The 27,998-nt window shown below is 43.3% G+C and overlaps 1 protein-coding gene across 1 annotated transcript; it reads left to right on the forward strand.

Annotated features, from left to right (window-relative positions):
* Positions 1-14,873: 14,873 nt before the first annotated feature.
* On the forward strand, positions 14,874-27,998 carry LOC125466657 (complement C1q subcomponent subunit B-like). Its single transcript, XM_048561475.2, has 3 exons — positions 14,874-15,014; positions 24,061-24,257; positions 26,752-27,998. The coding sequence occupies exons 2-3, from the start codon at positions 24,080-24,082 to the stop codon at positions 27,306-27,308; spliced, it is 735 nt and encodes a 244-aa protein (XP_048417432.1). The 5' UTR covers positions 14,874-15,014; positions 24,061-24,079; the 3' UTR covers positions 27,309-27,998.

Below are 27,998 nucleotides of genomic sequence, written 5' to 3' on the forward strand. Positions count from 1 at the left end.
TAACCACTGAGCCATCGTCCTGCCCCCAATTCTACTCCAATTTTCAGAGGGAGCAATTTGTATCTATACCAACTCTCTAGGCCCTACTTATTATGCCTGACCAACTCTAGTATTGAGATCAGAGATAATGGGAACTGCAGATGCTGGAGAATCCAAGACAACAAAGTGTGGGACTGGATGAACACAGCAGGCTGAGCAGCATCTTAGGAGCACAAAAGTTTTTCTGATTAAGGGTCTAGGTCCGAAACGTTAGCCTTTGTGGTCTTAAGATGCTGCTCGGCCTGCTGTGTTCATCCAGCTCCACACTTTGTTATCTTCAACTCTAGTATTGATCTCTCTCTGCACTTTCTTAGCAGCTGTAACATTGAAGAACATGCTGTTCTTTTCCGATGATGCACTGTGTAACATGATGTGTCTGTAGAGCATATTAGATAAAACTATTCACTGTACTTCAATACATTTGACAGTAATACATTAAATCGAACCAAATCAAATCTAGTAGTACTCGTTACTATCACGCAACTTCCTCGTTATCTAAAAAAGGGTGCCTCTTCTCCAGATACTTTATGGTAATGTATCCTCTAGTTTTATTCACTAAATATGCCCAAGGCAAAGCAAAGACAAAGGAGACTTAGTGGCAACAAACTTCCTCAAGCAACCCTTACCTAGTTCCATGTTCTGGTAGTGAAAAGCTTGATCAATGAGATAAGTTCAAGAAGATGAGCAGAAAGTGTTCCAGAAGTCTAAGGAGAGAATTCCTGAGACCTGAGCCACTGAAGTAATGACCTCAAACTATGGATAAACAAGAATGCCTAAAATGCCAGAATTGGAAGTGTAGGCATTCAAATCACAGAGAACTATTCTCACAATTTATCCTGTTTTCTTCTTCTTCGCCTACAAATTTTACACTTAAAACCTAACTGGCAGATATGGGGTCAGCATTAACATGATCCGACAGATTGAAATCCTCTCTCAATCCCAAACTAGGGTAAGAGTTGGCACCATTGGGTACCATGGGGAAAATCTTTTCATGAAGTCAGAGGACATTGATCAAATATTAAATGAGCTCTTAAAAACTTTCTTAACTTAGTAGTAGGAGGAAGTTGGCACTGAATTCAGGAAGATGGACTTTGACACTCTTGGGCAGTTTGGTATAGGGAGTGAAGAGGTATTGGAGGTTTTGGCAGTATAAGGTAGGGGTGGAGGTTAGATAAACCTTAGGCTTGGAGTAAAAATTCAGCACAACTTCATGAGCTGAAGGGCCTGTACTGTGCTGTACTGTTCTATGCTCAATGATGTAAATTAAACTCCACCTGCCACTCTTAGGTCCACTGGCTTGGTTGATCAAGATCCTGTTGTACTTCTAGATAACTTCACTGTCTACTATGATACTAATTTAGCTGTCATCTGTCAATTCAATAACCACTCTTCATGTACGGTCTCATTCAAACTGTTGATATTTGGGCAGCCTGGTGGCTCAGTGATTAGCACTGAAGACTCACAGCACCAGGGACCTGGGTTCAATTCCAGCCTCAGGCGACTGTCCTTGTGAAGTTTGCACATTCTCCCCCTGTCTGCGTCGGTTTCCTCCAGGCGCTCCGGTTTCCTCCCACAGTTCAAAGATGTGCAGGCTAGGTGGATCAGCCACGCTAAATTGCCCGTAGTGTTCAGGGGTGAGTGGGTCATAGGGGTTGGGTCTGGGTGGGATGCTTCAAGGGGTGGTGTGAACTTGTTGGGCCGAAGGACCTGTTTCTACACTGTGCGGAATCTAATCTAAATGACAAACAACAGTGGATCCAGCCCTGATCCCAGCAGAACACCACTGGTCATAGGTCTCTAGTCCAAAAGAAACCCTCTGTCTCCTATTGTCAAGCAAATTTTGTATCCAGTTGGCAAGTTCTCCCAGAATCCTGTGTGATCCAACTTTACTTATGGAATCTGCATCCACCAGTCTACCAGTACCTACAAATGCTCTCTTCTACATTCTCACTACTATTTAGAGCTATAAAATAAATACTCAACAAGGTCACTGCTCTGTTTTTCTCACTTTCAACCATATGGATTCTAATTTAGGAGTTTTCACTTGTTCAAAGGCTTGACCAGGACTACTACCTCTACTCCCCTTCTACCCAATCTGCTTCTACTAAAAGCCTTATAACCTGGAATATTAAGTTTCCGGTTTCCGGCCTGAGCCATGTTTCTGTCAATGCTACTAAGTCATAATGCCCCAGAGCAATTTTTGTTTCCATTTCCCCAATTCTGTTCACTATACTTGGTGCATTTATTTACATACAAGTTAACTCTGCTCTTTTCTCCTACTTGCCCATTGGAAGGCAATCATTTCTTTGTTCATTGTCAACACTCAGCCTTCCCACACTTCCTTTTCCCCAAGTACTATCTTCCCTCTTTTGCCCTCTCTGGTACTTCCAAAACTAGAACCATTTATCAACCTAAATTTGCAGTGTTTGATGTTCAAGCTGTAGGCACATGCTCTTGTCATAGATTGGCCCCTTGCCATGCCATACGGCAAGATGTCCAGGCCATGCCCAGACAGATCCCTGCTGACAAACAGCTTGTCTGCTTGACAGCACAAAGGAGCACATCAACAAATCAACACTGAGAGCCTTTAGCTCTGATGGAAGCACCAATGCACTAACAGGCTTGTCAAGTGCTGCAAACATTCAGGTAGATTCTAAGTGAATAAGCGCTGAGTAAAATGAGATGCAGCCTGGACCCTGTCAGTGTGTACACAGTGTCTTTGGAGCAATTTTTCAATGCTGTCTGCTGGTATATCCTGCAATACAGGGTCTGTGCTTCCAGAGCACCCTGCCAGTGAATCAGAGAGGTACCATCTTTGTCATGAGGGGTTAGCAAGTGTTGAATGCCAATGTGAATGTACAATGTGATTGAAACCCTGAAATGTTGTTTGGCCCTAAGTAACATTTCTAGCTTGTTTGGTGAGTTTGGTAAAACAGGAAGATGAATAGCAATTAAGTGAGTTGGGCTGTTAACAAGGTGCTTAACTAGAAATAATAACTAGCTCTTTACTGGCAACTTGCCTCAGCCTAGTGGAAAACATGCCTCATCGCTTGACAAAAACGTTAGAAAAAAAGAGCAAAATGTTTCGAATGTTGAGGTGGACCTTGCTGGACGTCTTGTCTGATTCTGACATACATCTTGCCATAATCAACATCACTCAAACCTCTATACAAATCTGCCCTATATTTTTGCTTCTTGTTTCATAGTGGATAACGTCCCATTTCTCCAGATTGCCATAGATTTTAATTGTTCAAGTGTTTTACAGGTAGTTTTTTAAGGTAAAATAACATACATATAAAACTTTGGACTAATGAAGCACATGATGGTCAGTTAGCATTCTCACTTGCTGTTTGTTTCTCAATCAGACAGTTTAGTCCACCGTCTGAACTAATTCATCATCAATCCAAACAAGATTGAGATAACTGTCTACCTTTCTCCATAAAAATGTCAGTTCTAATAAATCCTCATGATGGTCTCAGATATAATAATGTTTAATATATTGTAACAGGCATTTAACCCCTACAGTGACTTTCCCTCCAGGGAAAATCTGTTCTATAAATTGTTTCCTAATCATATGTTGTTTTGAACAACTTGCTTTTCATATCTCGTTATATTGAGTAAAACGTCCTATAATCCTATAAATCAGGATTCATTCTAAATCAATTCTTCTTTGGCTTCATTTTAAAAACCTGACTCATCTTTCTGCATCACTACATTTACAACTATTAGGGCTAATTCCACATCCCCCCCTCTGAACCTGATCCTTACTTTAGCTCAAATTAAATTGGACAATGTACGATCAAGTTATGTCCAAGTAGAACACAGCCAAATGCATAAAAGTACAAAACTGACAGTAAGAAGAGCAATTGGTCCATCGATCCTGACATACAGAATCAGGATGCCTTTAGCATTATAATTCCCCTCATCTCCTGCCTCACCAACAACATTGTACAGGGACAAAATGTGAAAGAAACATGTCAATCTTGAGAATTTTTCCGAAAATCTCACTGCAACCATAGCAATTTTCAGGATCAGATTTACATCACGTCTTCTCTCATCTGCCTTCCCATTTTTAGCCAGGTTCTGAACCAGGTCAACTGTCTTGCTGAAAGTTCACACAATCCACAAGCCATTTTCATAAATCTTTCATCTTCAAAGCGAACAGTCTGTACACCTGAACTTTGAGTCTCCCTGTTTATCAAACTGAAATCTCTACCCGAACCCAGATATATTTCTTCCTTATTGAATACAAGCATGCTCTTCTCTAAAGTAAATAGAGTCAGTTTTTAAAATCCTTTAGGGTTAACTGAACTGTTTTATTCTGGAAAAAAAACAGTAATTGCTGGAGAAGCTCAGCAGGTCAGGCACCATCTGTGGGAAGAAAGCAGAGTTAATATTTTGAGTCTGGTGATTCCTCTGTAGCAATTTCTGTTTTTGTTTCAGATATCCAGCATCCACAGTTCTCAACTTTATTTTATGCTTTATTCTAAGTTTCATTTTTATAAACTGCTGTTGAACTTTTTCTAAAACCTTGCCACATCCGAACCAAGACTTTGAAAGATTTTAGAAGTGTCTGAAAGTAAGTAGGACCAGTCTACTCTACACCTTCAGACATAACATCCTAATGATGTTCAAACCAAGAACAAGTCAAATCAAGGTTTATTAAGCTTTACAATCAGCATCATTGGAAGAAATACGTCAAAATATTCACAAGTATGATAAGCATCAAAAGTTACATCAAAAGTTTGTTGAATCATTTGGATGATTATTTGCAATATCAGTTATCAGATTTTTCTCCAAATTATATAATCTCTGCTGACTGGACTTTCTGCAGCATGTACCCTGGATAAGCACACACTGTCTTTACCTAAAACCAGCTTGACTGATTCACATTTAGCTTGAGTTAGCAATATATATCCTGACATGTGATTTTATATGCAATCATTTTGAACTAAATTCCATTATCTTGTAATCTTGCCAACATGCATTTGGCCAATATTCTTCCAGATATCTAGATTCACCTCTATGACAAAGTCTCTGAGATTGCCTATTGCTGTTAAAAAACTGGGTGCACAAGAACAATGGAAATAGGAGCAAGAGTAGATCATTTGGGACCTTTAACCTGCCCTGTCATTCATCCAGTTCATGACTGATCTTTTAACTCAGTGCCACTTGTCTGCACTATTTTCATTTCCTTTCATATCTTTATTATCTAGAAATCTATCAGTCTCCGTCTTGAATGTACTCAAAGACTAATACTCCACTCTCCTCTGGGGTAGAGTCTTCCAAAGATTCATGCCCGCAGAGTGAAGAAATTCCTCTTCATCCCAGGTTGCATCCTATTACAATCTGATATTATTGGAATAACGCATGTCGCTGTTTAGTCTTGTAAAATAAGAGGTCAGTCACCTATGTCACCTAATCATGCGTCGTACACTGACAGATGCAACGTATGTTCACTCTAACCCCAGTACAAAAGCTGGGTAAAATATATTAGCAATCATAGCCACTATACTGTCTGCCCCTGAGGGTGCATTTTCTGGCTGCATCTTATTACATTGCTCAGGAGGAATCCAAGCCCCTGCAAACATTGCTACTGCATGACATTTTCATAACACCTTTGTAGGTTAGTCAGCAGTTCATTTCTGCTTCGTGCAGAATACAGAAGATCAAGGATCAGGTAACGCAAGTTATTTTATATCTTTAAACATCTAATTTGACATTAAACAGGTCAAGTGATGATCTCTCAGTCCATAGTAAATGATTAATTAAGAGCCACGTTCTTTAAAAACTGAAGATCCATCTCTAACATTATCATTCCTGATGAGATATAGTTCTCCTGCAAACTACTGTAGAATAAATTGCAACATAGGAAGACGGCTATGTTTATTGGAGGTCAATCATCTCAGCTCCAGGACATCTCTACAGGAGTCCTGCGAGGTAATGTCCTAGACCGAATATCTTCAGCTGCTTCTACTTCAACATAGAAGTGGAAGATGTTCACTGATGATTGTACAATGTTCAACACCATTTGTGACTCATCAAATACTGAAAGAGTCTGTATCCAAATGCAGCAAGATCTGGACAATATCCAGATTTTGGCTGAAAAGTGGTAAGTAACACTCGTACTGTACAAATGCCAAGTCTCAGGATGAGCACAGCAGGTCAAGGAGCATCAGAGGAGCAGGAAAGCTGATGTTTCGCGTCTAGACTCTTCTTCAGAAATGGAGGAGGGGAGGGGAATTCTGAAATAAATAGGGAGAGAGGAGGAGGCGGATGGAAGATGGATAAAGGAGAACGTAGGTGGAGAGGAGGCAGACAGGTCAAAACGGTGGGGATGGAGCCAGTAAAGGTGAGCGTAGGTGGGGAGTTAGGCAGGGGATAGGTCAGTCCAGGGAGGACGGACAGGTCAAGGAGATGGGATGAGGCTGGGTAGGTAGGAGATGGGGGTGGGGCTTGAGGTGGTGGGAAGGGGAGAGGTGGGAGGAAGGACAGGTTAGAAAGACGGTATGAGCTGGGCTGGTTTTGGGATGCAGTTGGGGTAGGGGAGATTTTGAAGCTTGTGAAGTCCACATTGATACCAATGCGCTCCAGGATTCCCAAGCGAAATATGAGTTGCTGTTCGTGCAACATTCAGGTGGTATCGTTGTGGAATTGCAGGTGGCCCAGGATAGACATGTTGTCCAAGGAGTGGGAGGGGGAGTTGAAATGGTTCACGACTGAGAGGTGCAATCATTTGCCATGAACTGAGCGTGGGTGTTCCACAAAGCAGTTCCCAAGCTTGGTTTCCCCGATATGGAGGAGGCCACACTGGGAAGAGCAGATATAGTATACCACATTAGCAGATGTGCAGGTGAACATCTGTTTGATGTGAAAGGTTTTCTTGGAGCCTGGAACGGAGATGAGGTGAGCTGTGTAGCGGCAGGTTTAGCACCTCCTGCGGTGACTTCTCTCCGCGACTCCCACGTCCACTCCCCGCCAGCCGCACCACTCCCAGGACGTTTCCCTGCAACCGCAGGAAGTGCTACACCTCCACCCTCACCGCCATCACAGGCCTCAAGAAAACCTTCCACATCAAATAGTTGTTCACCTCACATCTGTTAATGTGGTATACTGTATCTGCTGTTCCCGATGTGGCCTCCACTAGGATGATAACAGCAGGTAAATACTCATTTCCAGGATACTACAAGAATTATGGAACACAAGGGTCTTCCTCCCTTTCCATTGTATCCTCTGAGTGCCATATTTGCATCAGCATTCTGAGCGGGGCACCCTTGTCCTGTGTAAATGGAAGACACAGTGCAGCCCTATTGCAAGGACTGATTTCAAACCAACTGCCAAAAACGCTGATTGTCATGTAGCTGTCTATGGTGCTCACACCTTTAAATCAGCGTGCATTTTAACTGCAGTCCAGCCACCTGGAAAAAAACTGATTCTTATATGTTTTAGCATGGAACTCCCAAAGGGAGTGAAGTGGAGGCAAGAGGAGAGAGACAATGTCACTTCTCAGTCCTTAACAGTTATCACAGCATCCATTTTAGACCTTAGCTAACCACATAAAATAGATGTTTACAGATCAAGTGCCTGCTAAACATCGCTCCAATTCTTAATTTGTATTGATCAATTTACACCGTTGACCGAGTTACTTTAACCAATTTTAAGTTTTGTGTGTGTTCTATCCACTCGTTGTTAGTTAATGCTCCACTCTGCATTATTTCCTTTGCAATTATTTTCCAGTGGTGAATGGCTTAGGAAAGAGCCACCAGGAAAATATGATGGCACTATCAGGAACACGCGCTGGCACCTGGACTCAGCCAGAAACACACACTGCAACCTGGGACCAATTGGAAACACGCACTGAGGCCTGAACTCAGCCAGAAACACAGGCCAGGGCCTAGGCCCAACCAGAAACACACACCGGAGCCTGGGAATAGCTAGAAATGTATTTTGAAGCCTGGGTCCAGCCAGGAACACTCACTGGGACCCAGGAACAGCTAGAAATGCACATTGAAGCCCGAGCCCTGCGAGAAACACTGACTGGGGCCTGGATATAGCCAGAAACACCGACTGGGGCCTGGGCACAGCCAGAAACACTGACTGGGGCCTGGGCACAGCCAGAAACACTGACTGGGGCCTGGGCACAGCCGGAAACACAGACTATGGTCTGGGCACAGCCAGAAACACAGACTGGGGCCTGGACATAGCCAGAAACACAGACTCGGGCCTGGGCACAGCCAGAAACACTGACTGGGGCCTGGGCACAACCAGAACCACAGATTGGGGTCTGGGCACAGCCAGAAACATAGACTGGGGCCTGGACACAGCTAGAAACAGACTTTGAGGACTGGTAAAATCCAGAAACATACAATGGAGCCTGGGCCATGCCAGAAGCGCCACTGCAGTTTGGGCCCAACAGAAACACACATGGAGACCTGGAAACAGCCAGAAACACACACTGTGGCCTGAGCTCAGTGAGAAACACTACTGGGCACAGACACTAACAAATTTCTCTTTATAAGATCCATTGCACAGTATTTTGTATCAAGGGAAATTAAAGCAGATTTTCTTCTCTTTTGGCAATCTTTCCATAGGACCCTTTCCGACTGACAGACTACATTTTTGGAATGTAGCTTTTTGATGTGCCTATTTCTTTCTTGTGGGCATTGTGCTGTCTCCACGTCTGAAATCATTACTACAGTTTATAGTTATTCATTCACAAGATATAAGCGTCGTTGGTGAGGCCAGTAATTATTGCCCAGAGGCAGTTAAGAGTCAACCATATTCCTGTGGGTTTGGAGTCACATGCAGGACAAATGAAGTTAAGGACAGAAAATGTGAAGCATTACTTGTGTGTGGAAGATGTTTATGTACTTTCTGCAAAACACATTTCAATTTGAAAATTTAAGGGAGACCCTTAGCCTTCTGTTTGGCACAAAGCGTTCTCGTTGATGGTTATCAAGCGAAAAAGGCCCGTATGGTACACATGCCAAAATAACATCAAATCAAACTTAAAGTCTTGGATCATTACAAAGAAATTTTTCTTGAAAAGGAACATGTTCCTGCATCTTTGTCCATGTTATTACTGTTGTTTTGATCGTGATGGTACTGTTTATGTGAAATGTTTTGATGACATCTGGCGTCTTCATTCACATTCCAACATTAGAAAAAGGTTGCAAAGTTTCAATGGCACAACGGTTAGTTTTGCAAAAGACATTGCTTCTCCATTATGGAGCTGAAGAATTAAAACATATCTTTGAGACATTTGCACAAGATGAACATTGCCATATTTCAATCAAGGATGATTTCTCACCTAAGCTAACTGCAAGAATCAATAAAATTAACTTCTGATGTGTGAAGCAAGCAGCAAATGAGACAACCGAACAATATTGCATGTGCTTGAGACAACTAGCAACCAAAAGTGACATCATGGAATATGTCAAAAGGAAAATCAAAACAATGAAAGCATATTATTCTTTTACATACCATAAGCACTTGAGAAAGGCAGAAATCCGTCCAAATGGCTGATAAAAGATCATTACTATTTTCAAACTCCACAGTTACTGATCTTGAGGCTGCCAACACTAACATTACACTTGCGCTCAGCTCCTGTGACACTGTCCATCACTGACATGACAGGAAACCACATGCAAAGCAACAACAGCAGTCTCACAAGCAGAGTGCAAATTTCTCCTATTAATGGTTCTCCTGTCCCAGAGATTCTCCATATAGAATTGAACTTCCTTGTACTGGGAATGATTGTAAAACCTGTGGGAAACACAACACAGTATCTAGGGCAGCACAGTGGCTCAGGTGTTAGTATTGGTGCCTGACACCAAGATGGACCCAAGTTCAATCCCATCCTCAGGCAACTTTCTGTTTAGAATTTGCATATTCTCCACATGCCTGAGGGCTCTGGTTTCCTCCCACAATCTAAAGATGTACAGGGTAGATAGATTGACCACGCTTAAATTGCCCATAGCTTCCAGGGATGTGTAGGCCAGGCAGGTCATCCATGGGAAATACAGGGTGACAGAGATAGGATAGGTGTGTATGTCTGGGTGGGATGCGCTTCCTGTGTTCTTTTCCTGGCTCAGCAACAAGCCATACGTGACAGTAACATTGTCTGTTCAGATATAAATACTCTCATAGATACAGGACCATCTGAATGAAAACTCAATCATATGTCATCTCTGGAAAAAGATAGTTTCTACAGAGAAGAGATCTGTACATCATTGCTGTCACACGTACTGACTCTACAAACAGCAACGGCATTTCTGAATTGTACACTGACTACTTCACTACCTTGACAAACTGTAAACTTCCCATGGAGGTCACATGCAGACCCTAATGCATCGACAGCTGCACATAAATGGTGAAGAGTCCCGCTTCATGTCAGATAGCAAACGGAGAAGAAGCTTCAGTGTCCACTTGATGTTTACATAATTGAAAAAGAAGGTGGCAGTCTTCCCCTTGGATCTCATCAATCTCATCAAGACATCAGCAAACATAAGAACATGGACGAGGTTAAAATCTCCACTGGTATGTGGTCACCAAGAAAGAGACTTGACATCCATGATAACATGGAGGCAGCATACAGTGCTAAACACCTTGCTTAAATTAAGCTAGCTTGATGGGATCTGGCGTCGAAATTATCATGGAATCAAGGAATCTGACAGTATTCCCCAAAGACATCAGAATCTCCAACACAGGAGGCTAAATTTTCAGGTAAATTCATTTATCTCAGCTCAAGAATCAGTGCAATAGTTAGTTAAGTAGTTATTGTTAACTTGCACAGACCCAATAGGCAAAGGGCCTTTCTCTGTGCTCTAGACCTCTATGACTCTAGGATTCAGTTTGGGCTTCAAAGACTTGAAGACACTTTATACATTAGCAATGACATTTTCATCTAGGATCACACTGAAAATGAACTTGAGACACACATACACATTGTCAACAACGTCTCAGTGAATGTAATCACCTTGGACAAAGACAATTAAAAGACAAAGACAAATTGTTTGTCCAATTAAACAGAATCTAGTTCTTTAGCCCTCTGCTCAGCTTTAAGGGGTGTCATCTGATCCACAGGAAGTAGAAGGCATTACAAATGTATAGGAAATCCAGAATAACTAGAAAATTGTCTGAAGTGACAATGGAACCCCAAACAACAATGAAGAGTTCAGTAAACTTGAAAACTACTTGCAGTTTAATCATTAAAGAACACACTCTTTGGCCAAGAGCTGAAGTTTTAGTTTTTTCAGGTCAAGCGTTTTATGAACACTTTGAAAAAATGTGATAAGCACAGATATATCTGAGAATAAGTCAAGGAATCAAGGCCTGTTTCATTTCTTTGCAATTACAGAGCAATTGTTCACCTGACTGAAAAGCTACGCTAAGCTATGCATATCCTGAGTGCACATGTCCTCTTGAGCTACTCCGCCTAACTCATGATTACAATGTACGGGAAAACAATCAAAACTAGAAGAATGAATGAGATTAAATGCAGCATGAATGACATTCATAAGTAGACTAAAGACTGGCGATATTATACTTGTGAAACATGGCAGCCATTTATTTCGATCAACAGGCAAAGATTGATAATCATAGCTAAGTTCAGTTCTCAATTCATCACAAGACGTATTATTCAAAGCATTGAAAATTCCACTCATAATCATCAATCTCATTCCAGCATCCCAGATGAACAACATGAATTAAGTGTGGCCATACCTAATGTCAGACATTTGGGACGGCACGGTGGCTCGGCGGTTAGCACTGCAGCCTCACAGCACCATGGAGCCGGGTTCAATTCCAGCCTCGGGCGACTGTCTGTGTGGAGTTTACGCATTCTCCCCATGTCTGTGTGGGTTTCCTCCGGGTGCTCTAGTTTCCTCCCACAGTTCAAAGATGTGCCGGTTAGGTAGATTGGCCATGCTAAATTGCCCATAGTGTTCAGGGGTGTGTGCGTTATAGGGGGATGGATATGGGTGGGATGCTTCCAGGGGTGGTGTGGACTTGTTGGGCTGAAAGGTCTGTTTCCACACTGTAGGGAATCCAATCTAATCTAATCCTGCTCATGAGTGGAAATGTTCTGCAATAGTGAAGTGATTATGTTCAAAATGAACTATTTTCAGTAGGTAAATAAATTTCACGGTATTTGATTGTGTTCATTGTTAAATTAATACCAATGTAAGAATAATGTGAATGCTGTTGAATGTTCACAAAATGTTTTGGGGTGATTTAGTAAACCTTTGGAAACAACCCATTGAAACATACAATGCGGAGCTGGAGGTACGCAGCAGGCTAGGCAGCAACAGAGGAGTAGGAAAACTGGCGTTTTGGGTCGGGACCCTTCTTCAGAGATGGGGGTCGGGGAAGGGGGCTCTGAACTAAATCGAGAGGAGAGGTGGGACTGGGAAGGTAGGCGGGATGGAGATAGATGAGTGCATGTAGGCAGTGATGAGGGTTGGTCAGTGAGGTGGCAGGAACTGATAGGTGGGAGAAAAGACAGACAGGTCAAGGATAGCAAAGTGTGGAGCTGGATGAACACAGCAGGCCAAGCAGCATCTCAGGAGCACAAAAGCTGACGTTTCGGGCCTAGACCATTCATCAGGGAGGCGGATGGGGAGAGGGAACTGGAATAAATAGGGAGAGAGGGGGAGGCGGACCGAAGATGGAGAGAAAAGAAGATAGATAGAGAGAAGAGTACAGGTGAGGAGGTAGGGAGGAGATAGGTTATTCCAGGGAAGATGGATAGGTCAAGGAGGCGGGATGAGGTGGTAGGTAGGAAATGGAGGTGTGGCTTGAGGTGGGAGGAAGGGATGGGTGAGAGAAAGAACAGGTTAGGGAAGCGGGGACAGGCTGGGCTGGTTTTGGGATGCAGTGGGGGGAGGGGACGAGCTGGGCTGATTTTATGATGCAGTGGGAGGAGGGGAAGAACTGGGCTGGTTTTGGGATGCAGTGGGAGAAGGGGAGATTTTGAAGCTTGTGAAGTCCACATTGATACCATTAGGCTGCTGGGTTCCCAAGCGGAATATGAGTTGCTGTTCTTGCAACCTTCGGGCGGCATCATTGTGGCACTGCAGGAGGCCCATGATGGACATTGCGTCTGAGGAATGGGAAGGGGAGTTGAAATGGTTCGCAACTGGTAGGCGCAGTTGTTTCTTGCGGACCGAGCGGAGGTGTTCTGTAAAGCAGTCCCCAAGCCTCCGCTTGGTTTCCCCAATGTAGAGGAAGCCACACTGGGTACATTGGATACAATATACCACATTGGCAGATATGCAGGTGAACATCTTGACAGGTCAAGGCGGCAGGGATGAAAGGGAGGGTTGGTCATGGGATGAGGTTAGGGTGGAGAGATTTTGAAGCTATTAAAGTCCACATTGAGGCCATTGGGATGTAAACTCCCAAGGTGGAATATGAGGTGTTGCTCCTCGAGTTTCCGAGTGGCATTGTTGTGACACTGGAGTAGAAGAATCCCCCTTGTCCTCACGTATCACCCCATTAACCTTCAGATTCAATGCATCATTCTCTGCCACCACTTCCGCCAAGTGTAATCTGACCCCACCACCAAGGATACATTTCCCTCCCCACCCTTATCTGCCTTCTGAGGGACCGCGCTCTCCATGACTCCTTCACTAGCCACACCACCCCCGGCACCTTTCACTGCAACCACAGGAAGTGCTACACCTACTCTTACACTTCCCGCTCACTTCCATCCAGAACTCAGAAAAGCCTACCACATCAGACAGATGTTCACCTGCACATCCGCTAATGTCGCCTATTGCATATGCTGCTCCCGATGTGGCCTCCCCTCCACTGGGGAAACCAAGCGGAAGCTTGGAGACCACTTTTTGGAACACCTACGCTTGGTTCGCGGCAAACGACAATACCTTTCAGTCGCAAACCACTTCAATGCCCCCTCCCACTTCCTGGATGACATGTCCATCCCAGGCCTCCTTGTGGCACAAAGACACACCCAGTAACTTGAGGAGCAGCACCTCATACACCACCTTAGAATCATAAAACCCAATGGTCTCAATGTAGACTTTACTAGCTTCAAAATCTTCCCAACATGGCCTCATCCCATGACCAACCCTCCCTCTCATCCCTGCCTCCTTGACCTGCCTGTCTTCTCTCCACCAATCCACTCCTCCCACTTCACTGACCAGCCCCCACCACTGCTGACCTGCACTCACCTGTTACCATCCCAGCTCCCTTTCCCAGCTCCATCATTCCTCTCTCTATTTATTTCAGAGCTCCCTTCCACAGCACCCCCCAATTTGTGAAGAATGGTCCTGATGCGAAAAGTCAGCTTTTCTGCTTCTCTGATGTTGCCTGGCCTGCTGTGTTCCTCCACACCTTGTTATCTTTGAGTCCAGAACGGCAGTTCCTGCTATCTCTGAGTAAAGGAATCTGTTGTTTAACAGCATGTGCAGTTCTGATTTTGAAAGCAGCTTGCTGAATCTTACTGTTTTTACCTGAGGATGTCACTGTTGTAATGTTCCCCAATGGGGCAAATAATCAAATTTAAAAAATAATTTTGTTGAAATCTTCAAGATGGATTTCTAATTTGAGAGAGATGCAGGAAGTTGTGTGCAATCAAAGAACTGTTACAGCAGAGGACAGGAGAAACTGGAGACAAAACAAAACAAATTAAATTGGTCAGATTTGTAGAAAAGGTTTAAGCTAATTTCAAGTTCCACAAATTTCAATCAGTAAATGAATACATCAGCAAAGTATAAAAGCAAGCATGACTCACAATAAATTTCTTGTATAGGGGAAGCAAAACTTGGCATGGATCTTCACTGAACTCACTGGCGCTATTCCGAAGGATTTTAGCACTTTGCTAGCTGCCAATTCCAATTCTACATGCATCCAGCTTGGACCTCCCTCTTTTGGTTTTTCAGTGTTTTGTTTCAGAATTGTGCAATATCTCCCGCAACTTCATTTCTTCATTAAACTTTCAGACAGTGCTCAAGGTAAGATCCAGCAGACTCAAACAATCTTTCAATATTTTAGTAAATCTAATTTGATATGTCAATACCGCTGAATTGAAATACTCATTAACATTTTGAGGTCTGTGCAATGGATTTGGTAATCCAGGGTTAACTCTTTAATGAGAGCTATGTAAGTGATTCTTGTATATACCGACAGAGTCGAATAAATTTGGGGTCTGAATTGTTATTTCTGAAAAGTTTGATTTTTTGCATTTGGCCTTAAATTCTTTAATCATTAAATTATTAATAGAAAAATTAAAACCTGAAATTTGTTTTAAATGTTTGTTCTTGACACTAAAGGGACTGATCCCAACTTGAGAATTGTCCAACAATATGAGTTTGTATCTTCACCTTATTGATGTTTTTATTTACATCTCCTGGTTCCTGTCCTGGGAACGGGGGAAGGGGAGAATCTTTTTATCATGCTTTGGTGGCATAATCCCAAATAGTTCTCAGGTAAATCAGCCAGATTGTCATTTTCATACATGAGTTATTACTTACAGAACAAACAAACTGCTTCACCATGAAAGGCTGCAGAGTTATGTCCTGCCCACATTCATGTCTGTATATTTGCCATATGAGTGCACTGGTCAATTGATATTTTTTGGAAATTGGAGTCCTACCTAATTTCTTCTCTCTCGCCCAGTGACAATTTGGGCCAATATAGCTCCCACTAATCTACAGGGACATTAAGCTGTGCAACATGCTGGCCTGTGTGCATCAGTTTGTGTTCATTGAGGACTGGGTTTCTTGAGCACAGTGTATAATGGCTAGGCCTATGTCAGTGTGTTCCACTAAAGATGTGTGTTTTTTGCCAATCTTGCCAATCAATTTCCTTCTTGGGTGGCATTACTACCTCACAGCACCAGGGACTGAGTTCAATTTCAGCTTTGGACGGCTGTCTCTTTGTACATTCTCATCATGTCTGTGTGGGTTACCTCAAGGTGGTCCAGTTTCCTTCACAGCCTAAAGGTATACAGGTTAGGCAGATTGGCCATGCTAAAGTGTTCTATAATGTCCAGGGATGTGCAGGTTAGCTGTTTTAACCATGGTAAATGTGCAGGTACGGGGATAGAGTCGGGGTGTGTGTCAGGGTTGGATGTCCTTTGGAATGGCCGCTTTCTGCATTGTAGAGATTCTATGATTCTGAGAGCTCAAAGGAAGAGACACTTCATATTCAAACTCCGAGGCAACATAACAATCAGCTGCCATTTTGCTAAGTCCCTTTTCAAGCAGGTGTGGATTTTATGCTGAAGATGGCTCACTTTTTGTTCTGTGTTTCCCTCACCTGATAACAGAATAGGTTTGCCCGGTTGGTCAAATGCTGGGCCCTGGTTTTCAGGCCTCAATGATTAAGCAGGAGATGAACAATGAAAAAGATGTAGTCCACTTACTCATCCAATCCTGCTGCTTGCTTGCCGCATCCCAACATGAACCAGTCAAACACAGAAGAATATTCTCAGTAAGGAAGCGAGGCCCACTCGAAATAGACAGACCAGGTCAAATCAGGGCCAGACTGACAACTTCTCTCTGAGGTCTGATTGGGTCAATGTCAACATCCCACACTGTCATCACCCCAGCAAAACTGGAACTGGATCCGTGCCACACCTACAAGGAGTTGGGTCTTGGCCAAATTCATTGGAATATTAACCTGGGCCACAACGGTATAAGAGCTGAGCTTTGAAGTTATATTTCAGGTTTCTTTGTGGGACACAGATGTCAAGGGTTCACCTCAGTATCTTGAAGCTTATCTTACCAACGTTTTATAGGAAGGACTCTGTTGGTCATTGGAAGATAATTTGACACTGTCACAGCCAGAGATTACCTATATCAGGAAATGCGAATCCAGTCACAGGCTGGGCATCATAGCATTCTTCGTGATGGACATCAGACAACAAGGGGAGTATTGAGGCTCAGTCCCTTTGACACAGGCTGTAATGTAAAGAAGTGCTTGATCAGAAAGGAAAAAGCAGCAGCCCACATGGCAAAACAGTATCATGCCACTGTTTCAGAATGAACACGTGTGTTTTCCAGACTGAATCACTTTATCCGGCTAGTTAAATCTCTGTGATACTGGTGACATTGTTCAGACACTAGTAGCTCACGGGTCTCCTTTATATTCTCAAAATGCTTGTGAGCATTTTATTCATGAACATGAACATTTCATTCCATTTTGGATACCGTTGGGGGAGATGGCTCACCACGGAAGGCAGCAGTAGCCAGGTTCATGGCACTGTGGCTGGTATGCTCAACAGAAGGGCAGGAAAAAGAGTGGAAGGGCTATAGTCACAGGACATTCAATTGTAAGGGGACTGGATAGGCCATTCTGTGGTCAAAAATGAGACTCCCGAATGGTACGTTGCCTCTCAGGTGCACGGGTCAGGGGTGTCTCAGATCAACTGTAGGACATTCTGAAGCGGGAGGGTGAATAGCCAGCTGTCATGGTGCATAAAGGCACCAATGAAATAGGTAATAAATGGGATGAGGTCCTACAAGCAGAATTTAGGGAGTTAGGAGCCAAGTTAAAAAGTAGCACCTCAAAGGTAGCAATCTCAGGATTGCTACCAGTGCCACGTGTTAGTCAGAGCAGAAATGAAAGAATAAGCAGGTTAAATGAGTGGCTTGAGAGGGAGTGCAGGAGGGACGGGTTCAGATTTTTGGGACATTGGGACTGGTTCTGGGGGACGTGGGACTATTACAAATGGGATGGTCTACATCTGGGCAGGACTGGAACCAATGTCCTAGGGGGTGTTTTTGTTAATGCTGTTGGGGAGGCTATAAACTAATGTGGCAGGGGGATGGGAACCAAATGCGGAGGTTAGTGGACAGTAAGGAGGTAGTAACTAAAGCCTGTAAGGAACCAGATAATGAAATCAGTGTGACTAAGGGGAAAAGGAGGCAGAGAGCTGATGAAGAATGCTAAGGGGCAGGTAGCCTGAGGTGCATTTGTTTTAATGCGAGAAGTGTAGCAGGTAAGGCAGATGAACTTAGGGCTTGGATTAGTACTTGGGAGTATGATGTTATTGCGATGACTGAGATGTGGTTGAGGGAAGGGTAGGATTGGCAACTAAATATCCCAGGCGGGATAGAAAGCGAAGTAAAAGGGGTGGAGGAGTTGCATTAGTGGTCAAAGAGGATATCACAGCTGTGCTGAAGGAGGGCACTATGGAGGACTCGAGCAGTGAGGCAATATGGGCAGAGCTCAGAAATAGGAAGGGCACGGTAACAATGTTGGGGCTGTACTACAGGACTCCCAACAGCAAGCGTGAGATAGAGGCACAAGTATGTGGACAGATTACAGAAAGATGTAGGAACAACATGGTGGTGGTGATGGGAGATTTAATTTTCCCAACATTGACTGGGATTCACTTAGTGTTCGGGGTTTAAATGGAGCAGAATTTGTAAGGAGCACCCAGGAAGGTTTTATAGAGCAGTACGTAAATAGTCCAACTTGGGAAGGGGCCATACTGGATGTGGTGTTGGGCATTCAGCCCGGCCAGGTGGTTGAAGTTTCAGTAGGGGATTGCTTTGGGAAACAGTGATCACAATTCCGTAAGTTGTAGAATACTGACGGACAAAGACGAGAGTGGTCCTAAAGGAAGAGTGCTAAATTGGGAGAAGGCCAACTATAGCAAGATTCAACAGTAGCTGGGAAATATGGATTGGAAAATGATATCCATAATCCAAAATCCACTATACCCTCCTTCAGCACAGCTGTGATATCCTCTTTGACCACTAATGCAACTCCTCCACCCCTTTTACTTCGCTTTCTATCCCGCCTGGGATATTTAGTTGCCAATCCTACCCTTCCCTCAACCACATCTCAGTCATCGCAATAACATCACACTCCCAGGTACTAATCCAAGCCCTAAATTCATCTGCCTTACCTGCTACACTTCTCGCATTAAAACAAATGCACCTCAGGCCATCTGTCCCTTAGCGTTCTTATCTGCTCTCTGCCTCCTTTTCCCCTTAGTCACACTGACTTCGTTATCTGGTTCCTTACAGGCTTTAGTTACTACCTCCTTACTGTCCACTAACATCCGCATTTGGTTCCCATCCCCCTGCCACAGTAGTTTGTAGCCTCCCCAACAGCATTAGCAAAAGCACCCCCTAGGACATTGGTTCCAGTCCTGCCCAGATGTAGACCATCCTATTTGTAATAGTCCCACGTCCCCCAGAACCAGTCCCAATGTCCCAAAAATCTGAACCCGTCCCTCCTGCACTCCCTCTCAAGCCACTCATTTAACCTGCTTATTCTTTCATTTCTGCTCTGACTAGCACATGGCACTGGTAGCAATCCTGACATTACTACCTCTGAGGTCCTACTGTTTAAGGGTAAATCCACATTTGATATGTGGGAGGCTTTTAAAAAGAGGTTGCTTAGAGTGCAGGACAGACATGTACCTGTGAAAATGAGGGATAGAAAGGGCAAGATTAGGGAGCCATGGATGACAGGTGAAATTTTGAGACTAGCTAAGAGAAAAAAGAAAGCATATGTAAGGTCTGGGCGACTGAAAACAGATGATGCTTTCAAAGAACATTGGGAAACTTGGACCAATCTGAATTGAGGAATTAAGACGGCTAAAAGAAGTCTTTAGCAAACAGGGCTAAGGGCAATCCCAAAGCCTTTTATTCATACATAAGGAGCAAGAGGGTAACTAGAGAGAGGGTTATCCCCTCAAGGACAAAGGAGGCAAGTTATGCGAGGAGTCAGAGAAATAAGTCAGATTCATCATGAGTACTTTGCATTGGTCTTCACAGAGGAGAGGGACATGACAGATGTTGATGTTAGGAATAGATGCTTGATTACTCTAGGTCAAGTCAGCAACCAGGACGGGGGATGTGCTGGGCATTCTATAAGGCATTAGTGTGAACAAGTCCCCTGGCGCGGATGGGATCTATCCCAGATTACTAAGGGAAGCAAGAGAGGAAATAACTGTGGCCTTAACAGATATCCTTGCAGCATCCTTGAGCACGGGTGAGGTCCCAGAGAACTGGAGAATTGCTAATGTTGTTCCCTTGTTTAAGAAGGATAATCCAGGTAATTATAGGCCGGTGAGCCTGACGTCAGTGATGAAAAAGCTGCTGGAGAAGATACTGAGGAATAGGATCTATTTACATTTGGAAGAAAATGGGCTTATTAGTGATAGGCAGCGTGATTTTGTGCAGAGAAGGTCACGTATTACCAACATGATAGAATTCTTTGAGGAAGTGACAAAGTTGATAGATGAGGGTAGGACCATGGATTTCATACACATGGACTTCAGTAGGGCGTTGAATAAGGTTCCCCATGGTAGGCTGATGGAGAAAGTGAAGTTGCATGGGGTCCAGGGTGTACTAGCTAGATGAATGGAGAACTGGCTGGGCAACAGGAGACAGAGAGTTGCAGTTGAAGGGAGTTTCTCAAAGTGGAGAACTGTGACCAGTGGTGTTCCATGGGGATCTGTGTTGAAACCACGATTGTTTGTCATATACATAAATGATCTGGAGGAAGGTATAGATGGTCTGATTAGCAAGTTTGCAGATGACACTAAGATTGGTAGAGGAGAGCAGATAGTGAAGGGGACTGTCGGAGAATGTAGCCGAATATAGATAGATTGGAGAGGTGGGCGGAGAAATGGCAGATGAAGTTCAATCCAGGCGAATGCGAGGTGATGCATTTTGGAAGATCCAGTTCAAGAGCGAACTATACGATAAATGGAAAAGCCCTGGGGAAAATTGATGCGCAGAGAGATTTGGGTGATCAGGTCCATTGTTCCCTGCAGGTGGCAATGCAGGTCAATCGAGTCGTCAAGAATGCATATGGCAAGCTTTCATTCATCGGACAGGGTATTGAGTACAAGAGTTGGCAGGTCAGGTTATAGTTGGATAGGACTTCGGTTTGACCATATGTGGAATACTGTGTACAGTTCTGGTTGCCACATTACCAAAAGGATGTGGATGCTTTGGAGAGGGTGCAGAGAAGTTGACTCAGATGTTGCCTGGTATGGAGGGCGCTAGCTATGAAGTGAGGTTGTGTAGATTAGGATCATTTACATTCGTAAGATGAAAGTTGAGGGGGGACCTGATTAAGGTCTACAAAATTATGGGAGGTTTAGAAAGGGTAGATAGCAAGAAACTTTTTTCTCAGAGTGGGGGACTCAATTACCAGGGGTCATGATTTCAAGTTTAAAGGTGAAAAGTTTAAGGCAAGTATGTATAGAAAGTTCTATACGCAGAGGGTGGTGGCTGCCTGGAACAGGCTACCAGCGGAGGTGGTAGAGACGAGCACGATAGCTTCATTTAAGGTAAATCTGGACAGATACGTGAATGGGCAGGGAGCAGGAGGATACAGATCCTTGGAAAATAGGTGGCAAAATGGAGGATCTGGATCAGCCCAGGCATGGAGGGCCAAAGGGCCTGTTCCTGCCCTGTAAATTTCTTTGTTCTTTGAACAGGCTGTACTTCAGTAAAGGTCGTATAAATGCTGAGAATGGGATGTAGATAGAACATAGAACATTACAGCACAGTACAGGCCCTTCAGCCCTCAATGTTGTGCCGACCTGTCATACCGATCTGAAGCCCATCTAACCTACACTATTCCATGTACATCCATATGCTTATCCAATGACGACTTAAATGTACTTAAAGTTGGCAAATCTACTACTGTTGCAGGCAAAGCGTTCCATTCCCTTATTACTCTCTGAGTAAAGAAACTACCTCTGACATCTGTCCTATATCTTTCACCCCTCAATTTAAAGCTATGCCCCTTCATGCTCACCGTCACCATCTTTGCAAAAAGGCTCTCCCTATCCACCCTATCTAACCCTCTGATTATTTTATATGTCTCAATTAAGTCACCTCTCAACCTTCTTCTTTCTCACGAAAACAGCCACAAGTCCCTCAGCCTTTCCTCGTAAGACCTTCCCTTCATACCAGGCAACATCTTAGTAAATCTCCTCTGCACCCTTTCCAAAGCTTCCACATCCTTCTTTTAATGCGGTGACCAGAACTGTACACAATACTCCAAGTGCGGCCGCACCAGAGCTTTGTAAAGCTGCAGCATAACCTCTTGGTTCCGGAACTCGATCCCTCTATTAATAAAAGCTAAAATACTGTATGCCTTCTTAACAGCCCTGTCAACCTGGGTGGCAACTTTCAAGGATCTGTCTACATGGACACTGAGATCTCTCTGCTCATCTACACTACCAAGAATCTTACCATTAGCCCTGTACTTTGCCTTCTGGTTACTCCTACCGAAGTGCATCACCTCACACTTGTCTGCATTAAACTCCATTTGCCACCTCTTAGCCCAGCTGTAGGTTCGGGGAAAGAGGGTAGTAAATTGTAGGTGGAAATGGAACCCAGAGAAAGAGAACAACAGTTAGGGAGACAAAGGGAGGAGTAAAAGGTCAGTCTGCAAGAATGAATAGCTGTTAATGGGGACCATTAGTGGTTGACAATGGGTTAATTGTGGTAAGAGCCTGTATGTTGTCAAGGCCTGGTGTGTGGGGATTGGAGCAAGGACATAGGAGAAGGTGCGCAGAGAAATTAACTCCAACATTGAGCCCGAGAGGCTGTGGAATCCCCATGCAGAAAATGAGGTGATATTCTTCCAGCTTGCACTGAGCTTTGCTGGAGGACTGCAGCAAGTTCAAGTCAAAGATATTGGATATTGAGGAGGGAAATGGGCAGGTGTTACATCTTCTGTGACTGCATGGAAACATGATGTGGGAGCGTAGGGAAATGTTCAGTAGGAAGTGGCACTGTGGATCAGTGGTTAGCACTGCTGCCTCAGTGCACTAGGGATCCGGGTTCGATTCCACCCTCAGGCAACTGTCTGTGTGGAGTTTGCACATTCTCCCTGTGTCTGTGTGGGTTTCCTCCCAAAGTTCAAAGATGTGCAGGCGAGGTGGATTGGCCAAGCTAAATTGGTCAAAGTGTTCAGGGATGTGTAGGTTCTGGGGGATGGGTCTCGGTGGGATGCTCTGAGGGTCGGTATAGACTTATTGAGCCGAAGGGCCTGTTTCCACACTGTAGGAATTCTAAAAAAAATTGTGTCTCATGGTGACATCCCACTGGAGGTGGCATAAATGGCGACTAATGATTTTTGGATGTGGATGCTGGTGGGATGGTCGCTGAGGAGCAGGGAGACCTAATTGCTGTTTTTGGAGGGATGAGAAGGGGTGAAGGGTCAGACACAAATGAAAGCTCCTTCAACCATGGCAGTGAGAAATTCTCTATTGAGGAAAAAAGTGAATGTTTTAGAGGACCCCTTGAAGACATTGGCGTCATTAGGAACAGATGCAACAAAGATGCAGAAACTGGGAGAATGGAATAGAGTCACTACAAGAAGTGTTTAAACCCTGACCTGGAGTTTTTGGTTGCCTGCCATCTCTACACATAACAGTTGTCCCTGGACAAAATCTCCAGTGAAGCTCAGCATAACCTGGAAGAACAACATCTCATTTTCCACTTGGGGATCCTACAGCCTTCAGGACTCATTACCAAGTTCAACAGTACAAGGACCTGAGCACCTTCTCCCATGTCTTTACCCCAACTACCACACACCAAGCCATGTCATCATATGGGCTGCCACCACAACCAACCTATTGTCAGCTACTAATGGTTCCCATTAGCTATTGATTCTCCCAGGCTGAACTTTAGCTATTCCTTTGTCTGCCTAATTGTTTTTCTGTCTGTCTGGTTTCTATCTCAAATGATCATTTACACCTCCCCTATCCCCTCACCCCATCTTGAGCATATACACACCTTTTCCTAGATACAATCAGTTCTGACCAAGGGTTGCTGGACTTAAAACATCAACTCTGATTTCTCTCCACAGATGCTGCCACATCTGCTGAGTCTTTCAAGCAATTTCTAATTTTGTTTCAGATTTCCAGCATCTGCAGTTCTTTGAATTTTTCACACATCAACATCGACTTGGGAATAGTATATTTGTGTCCTGGAATTTACAGGTCAAAATAAATCATTGATGCAGTATTTATTTGGCATGTTATACTCTAATGATGAATGTACACCTTAGTTTTACAGTGCCACCTGCCATGGCACATCAGATGACCCGTGTAGGATTGGTTCTCCTCTTATTGGTGATGACATCATCAGCTCAAGATACCTGTCCAGCGTCTTCTCTTATTCATGGCTCCCCTGGACAGCCTGGAAGGCCTGGAGCACCTGGCAAAAATGGCAGGGATGGACCACCTGGCAGGAAAGGAAACCAAGGTAATTCATAGAAACAAAGAAAACTACAGCACAGAAACAGGCCCTTTGGCCCTCCAAGCCTGTGCCGATCAAGATCCAGAATTTTAACTTTCCCGACTTCACCCAGTCAAAATCTTCACTAGCAAAGTATTCTTGGAAGGGTACTTCAGTAATGCTCTCAGAGGCTTATCTGAAGTTCATGTCTCAACTGAAAATAAGTAAAAAGTGACATCCTACTCTTGTGGTGATCGTACCCATTGACAATGCATTTCTGTATATAAGCCCATGTATCCGCTGAGGGGTGTTTAGCCCTGTTAGCCGCATGGCTGGTTTACAATGCAAAGTGACACCAACAGTGCAGGAAAATTTGCCAAGGTAATCACATTCTCAACCTTATCCCTCACCTGAGACATGATGACCCTCAGGTTAAACCACCAATTGTCTCTCTATAATGAGAGAGCAGCCTATCATCTGCTGGAACTATGGTGCATTTACCTTTAATACATATATCAGTTTAGGATTAATTCTTAGCTTTTGAAGCAAAGGAGCATGTTGTGTTAGGTTTCATTTTCAGTATGTCAAAATGTTCTTAAGTGACATGCATGTAATATAATCATGGCACCATGGCATGTGACCTGAGACTATAACTATCTCATTCTCCATGTTAGGTCAAATCATTTGGACCAGGGCACTGTGTAGGAAGCACACTCCTCTATTGTAACCTATTAGCCCAGACATTTCTGTGCCTGAGGAACATATTGTTTGTATGTAATTATTAGGGCACTCCATGTCTGTTGGGCTCTTCAATACGACAACATCTACAGCTAGTTTCTTTTGTTACAAGAGATTATAGTTTACAACATCAGGTAATACACTCTGCTGGCAAAAAGCTCACACCAAATTGTCATCCAGAACCTTACTCCAGAACACTTCCAGTCTGTAAAGCAGTATCCCTGCGATCTGTAAAATGAAAGGTTGATCTCCCATTCTTCAAGTTGTTGCCTTTTCCTCTCACAATTTCCGTCCAGGAACCTGCTGGAAAAGTAATAGCTTGAATCTTTCTCTGGTCAAAGATCCTGCTCATCTTCCCACTCTCCCAAGATAGACAAAGATAGGGGAAAGTCAATATATAAGCTACTCCTGTTTTTCCTCATCTTTTTGCTGTTAGAACCAATTCCATTCTTGTAAACATAGAATCCAAGCCCAACACAAATCAAATAAAAGATAAAGAGGAAGGTGGAGGTATTATAATGAGCCATGATGTTATCAGTACAGGCTACTTCTGATCTTAATTTCTATGTTCAGTATTGACAAGTCAATACTTTGGGGTTTAGATGTTTCAGGTATGATAGAGAGCAGTGTAAAAGTTGTGGAGGATCTACATTATTGATTATCTAGAATGTCCCACCCGCATTAAGAGAGGACATCTTGGTCAGCTCATCCAGCAAAGTCATACAATTAGAACTTGGGAACGATGGTGTCATACTATAGGCCTTCTGATAGCCAGCAGGAGTTAGAGGAACAAATATGCAGGCAGATGATAGAAAGATGGAAAAACATTAGGGTTATTGCAGGAGGTAATTTTCATTTCCCCAACATTGATTGGGATTGCTTAATTCCTCAGGCTTGGATGGGACAGAATTTGTTAGATGCATCTAGAAGGGAAAGTCATGTTGCAGCTGTATAAGACTTTGGTTAGGCCATGCTTGGAGCATTGCTTCTTGTTCTGGTCATTACATTTTAGGAAGGGTGCTGAGGCCTTCAAGATGGTTCAGAAGAGGTTTGCTAGTATCAAAAACTGCCAGCAGAATTTTCCAGCAGAACTCAGCAAGACAGGCAGCATAAAAGCAGAGATAGCTTTTCAAGTCTGGTAATTATTTACCAGAACTTTGTTTTATTTTCGATTTCCCAGGATGTTACCTAGGTTGGAATGTATTTGCTGTTAGAGAGATTGGTCAAACTTGGAATGTTTTTGCTTGCGTGCTGGAGGCTGAGGGGCAATTTCATGGAAGTATATAAAACTTTAAAAGGCATGGAGAGGGTGGACAGTCAGAGTCATTTTTCCAAGTTGCAAACGTCAAATACTGGAGCGAAGAGTTTTAAGGTGAGAGGGGAAATGTTTAAAACAGATGTGCAAAGTGAGTTTTATGCTCAGAGTGTAGTAGGTGTCTGGAATGTGTTACCGGGGAAATGATAGAAGTAGATATGATAGCAATGTTTAAGAGGAATTTAGACATTCTCACAAAAAGGCAGGGAAGGGATGGATATAGGCCATGTGAAGGCAGATCAGATTAATTTAGAATGGCATAATTGTTGGCACAGACATGGTGGGTCAAAGGATCTGTTCCCATTTTGAACTAATTTATGTTCTGTGTTCTTTGTTCATGTGTGTATTCAAATAACACAGCTTGGGGCTTGACTTTCTATTCTGAGTTTTTAGAAATGTGACATTCAACTGTCAGACTGTGTGGAAATGGGGATCAGAAATATAATTCCAATTGTGTGCTGTCAACAGGTCCCCCTGGAGCAGCGGGTCTGGCTGGTCCCAAGGGACAAAAAGGTGAACCAGGCTATGAAGGAACAACAGGGAAAGTTGGGCCTGAAGGTGAAAGCGGAGAACAAGGAGAGAAAGGTGCAAAGGGGGAGAAGGGTGAGCAAGGAGATATCGGAGACCACACAAGTACCCTGAAGTCAGCCTTCTCCATGGCTAGAAGCACAGTCATGAGCCCAAGAAAATATTTTCCAATAAAGTTTGATAAACAGATAAGCAACGAACAAAACCATTATTTCTCGAGGGCTGCAAAATTTAAGTGCCGAATACCAGGCTTATATTATTTCAGTTATCATGCCACCTCGAAAGGGAATCTTTGTGTTAACATCATGCTCAATCAGGATAGGCAGGTTGGTTTCTGTGATCAAGTCTACAATACTTTCCAGGTGAGTTCTGGAGGAGTTGTCCTTAAACTGAAGGTTGATGACTTCGTCCATCTTGAAACAACTAATGCCAACTCAATGCTGGGAGTGGACGGAGCCGACAGTATCTTCAATGGATTCCTCATATTCCCAGATTAAATCCGCATTTGGAGGATGACAGAGCCTTGCAGCTAAACATCATGTGTTTGTTCAAAGTCTTGTAAAGCTATAAAGATTTGTATTGAAAAGGTAAGATTTTGAAACAGCCCCAGATGATACCAGCATACAGCTAGCTCATTTCTCTCTGCTTTATTTAAAGGTGTATGCTCACTCATCTAAAATAAAAGGTTAATGTTTTTGGTAAAGGGAGAATTTGGTTGAATGTCTTACTGTTTATTGAATCTGCTGTCTCCTATGGAGCTGTTTCAAAACCCCAACAATTAATGAGACTGTAACAATACTGCTTGATTGACCATTTATGATTTGTCATGATTTTTAAGAAAATGGACAATAGATCATGTTTTGAGTTTCCTGAAAGTTATATGCTTGAATTTCCTGTATGATCTCTCAAGTGGTCATGTAGTCAAGTCTTTAAATATAGTCCATACTCAATTGCAGCTCCTCCTTTGTCTTTGATGACAGAATATGATGATTGATGGATGTGCCTTTACTTCTGTAAGTATAAAATACATCAATTGCAATATAAAAATGATCAGTGTATCCTTAATAATTAGTACCTAACATTGCATCTACTTTATGGAAATGTATTGATTCAGCCTGCTCCAAACTGGTTATGTACACTAAGCTTCAATGTATGCCTTCAAATCTTAAATAAAGTGAATTACTTTA

The sequence above is a fragment of the Stegostoma tigrinum genome, chromosome 28 (genome assembly GCF_030684315.1).
Source record: "Stegostoma tigrinum isolate sSteTig4 chromosome 28, sSteTig4.hap1, whole genome shotgun sequence".
Lineage (NCBI taxonomy): Eukaryota > Metazoa > Chordata > Chondrichthyes > Orectolobiformes > Stegostomatidae > Stegostoma > Stegostoma tigrinum.

Excerpts from the sequence above, each read along its gene's own strand:
- LOC125466657 (XM_048561475.2), top strand. The coding sequence starts at position 24,080 with ATGGCACATCAGATGACCCGTGTAGGATTGGTTCTCCTCTTATTGGTG. Across the intron at positions 24,258-26,751 it reads TGGCAGGAAAGGAAACCAAG|GTCCCCCTGGAGCAGCGGGT; the intron begins GTAATTCATAGA and ends TGCTGTCAACAG.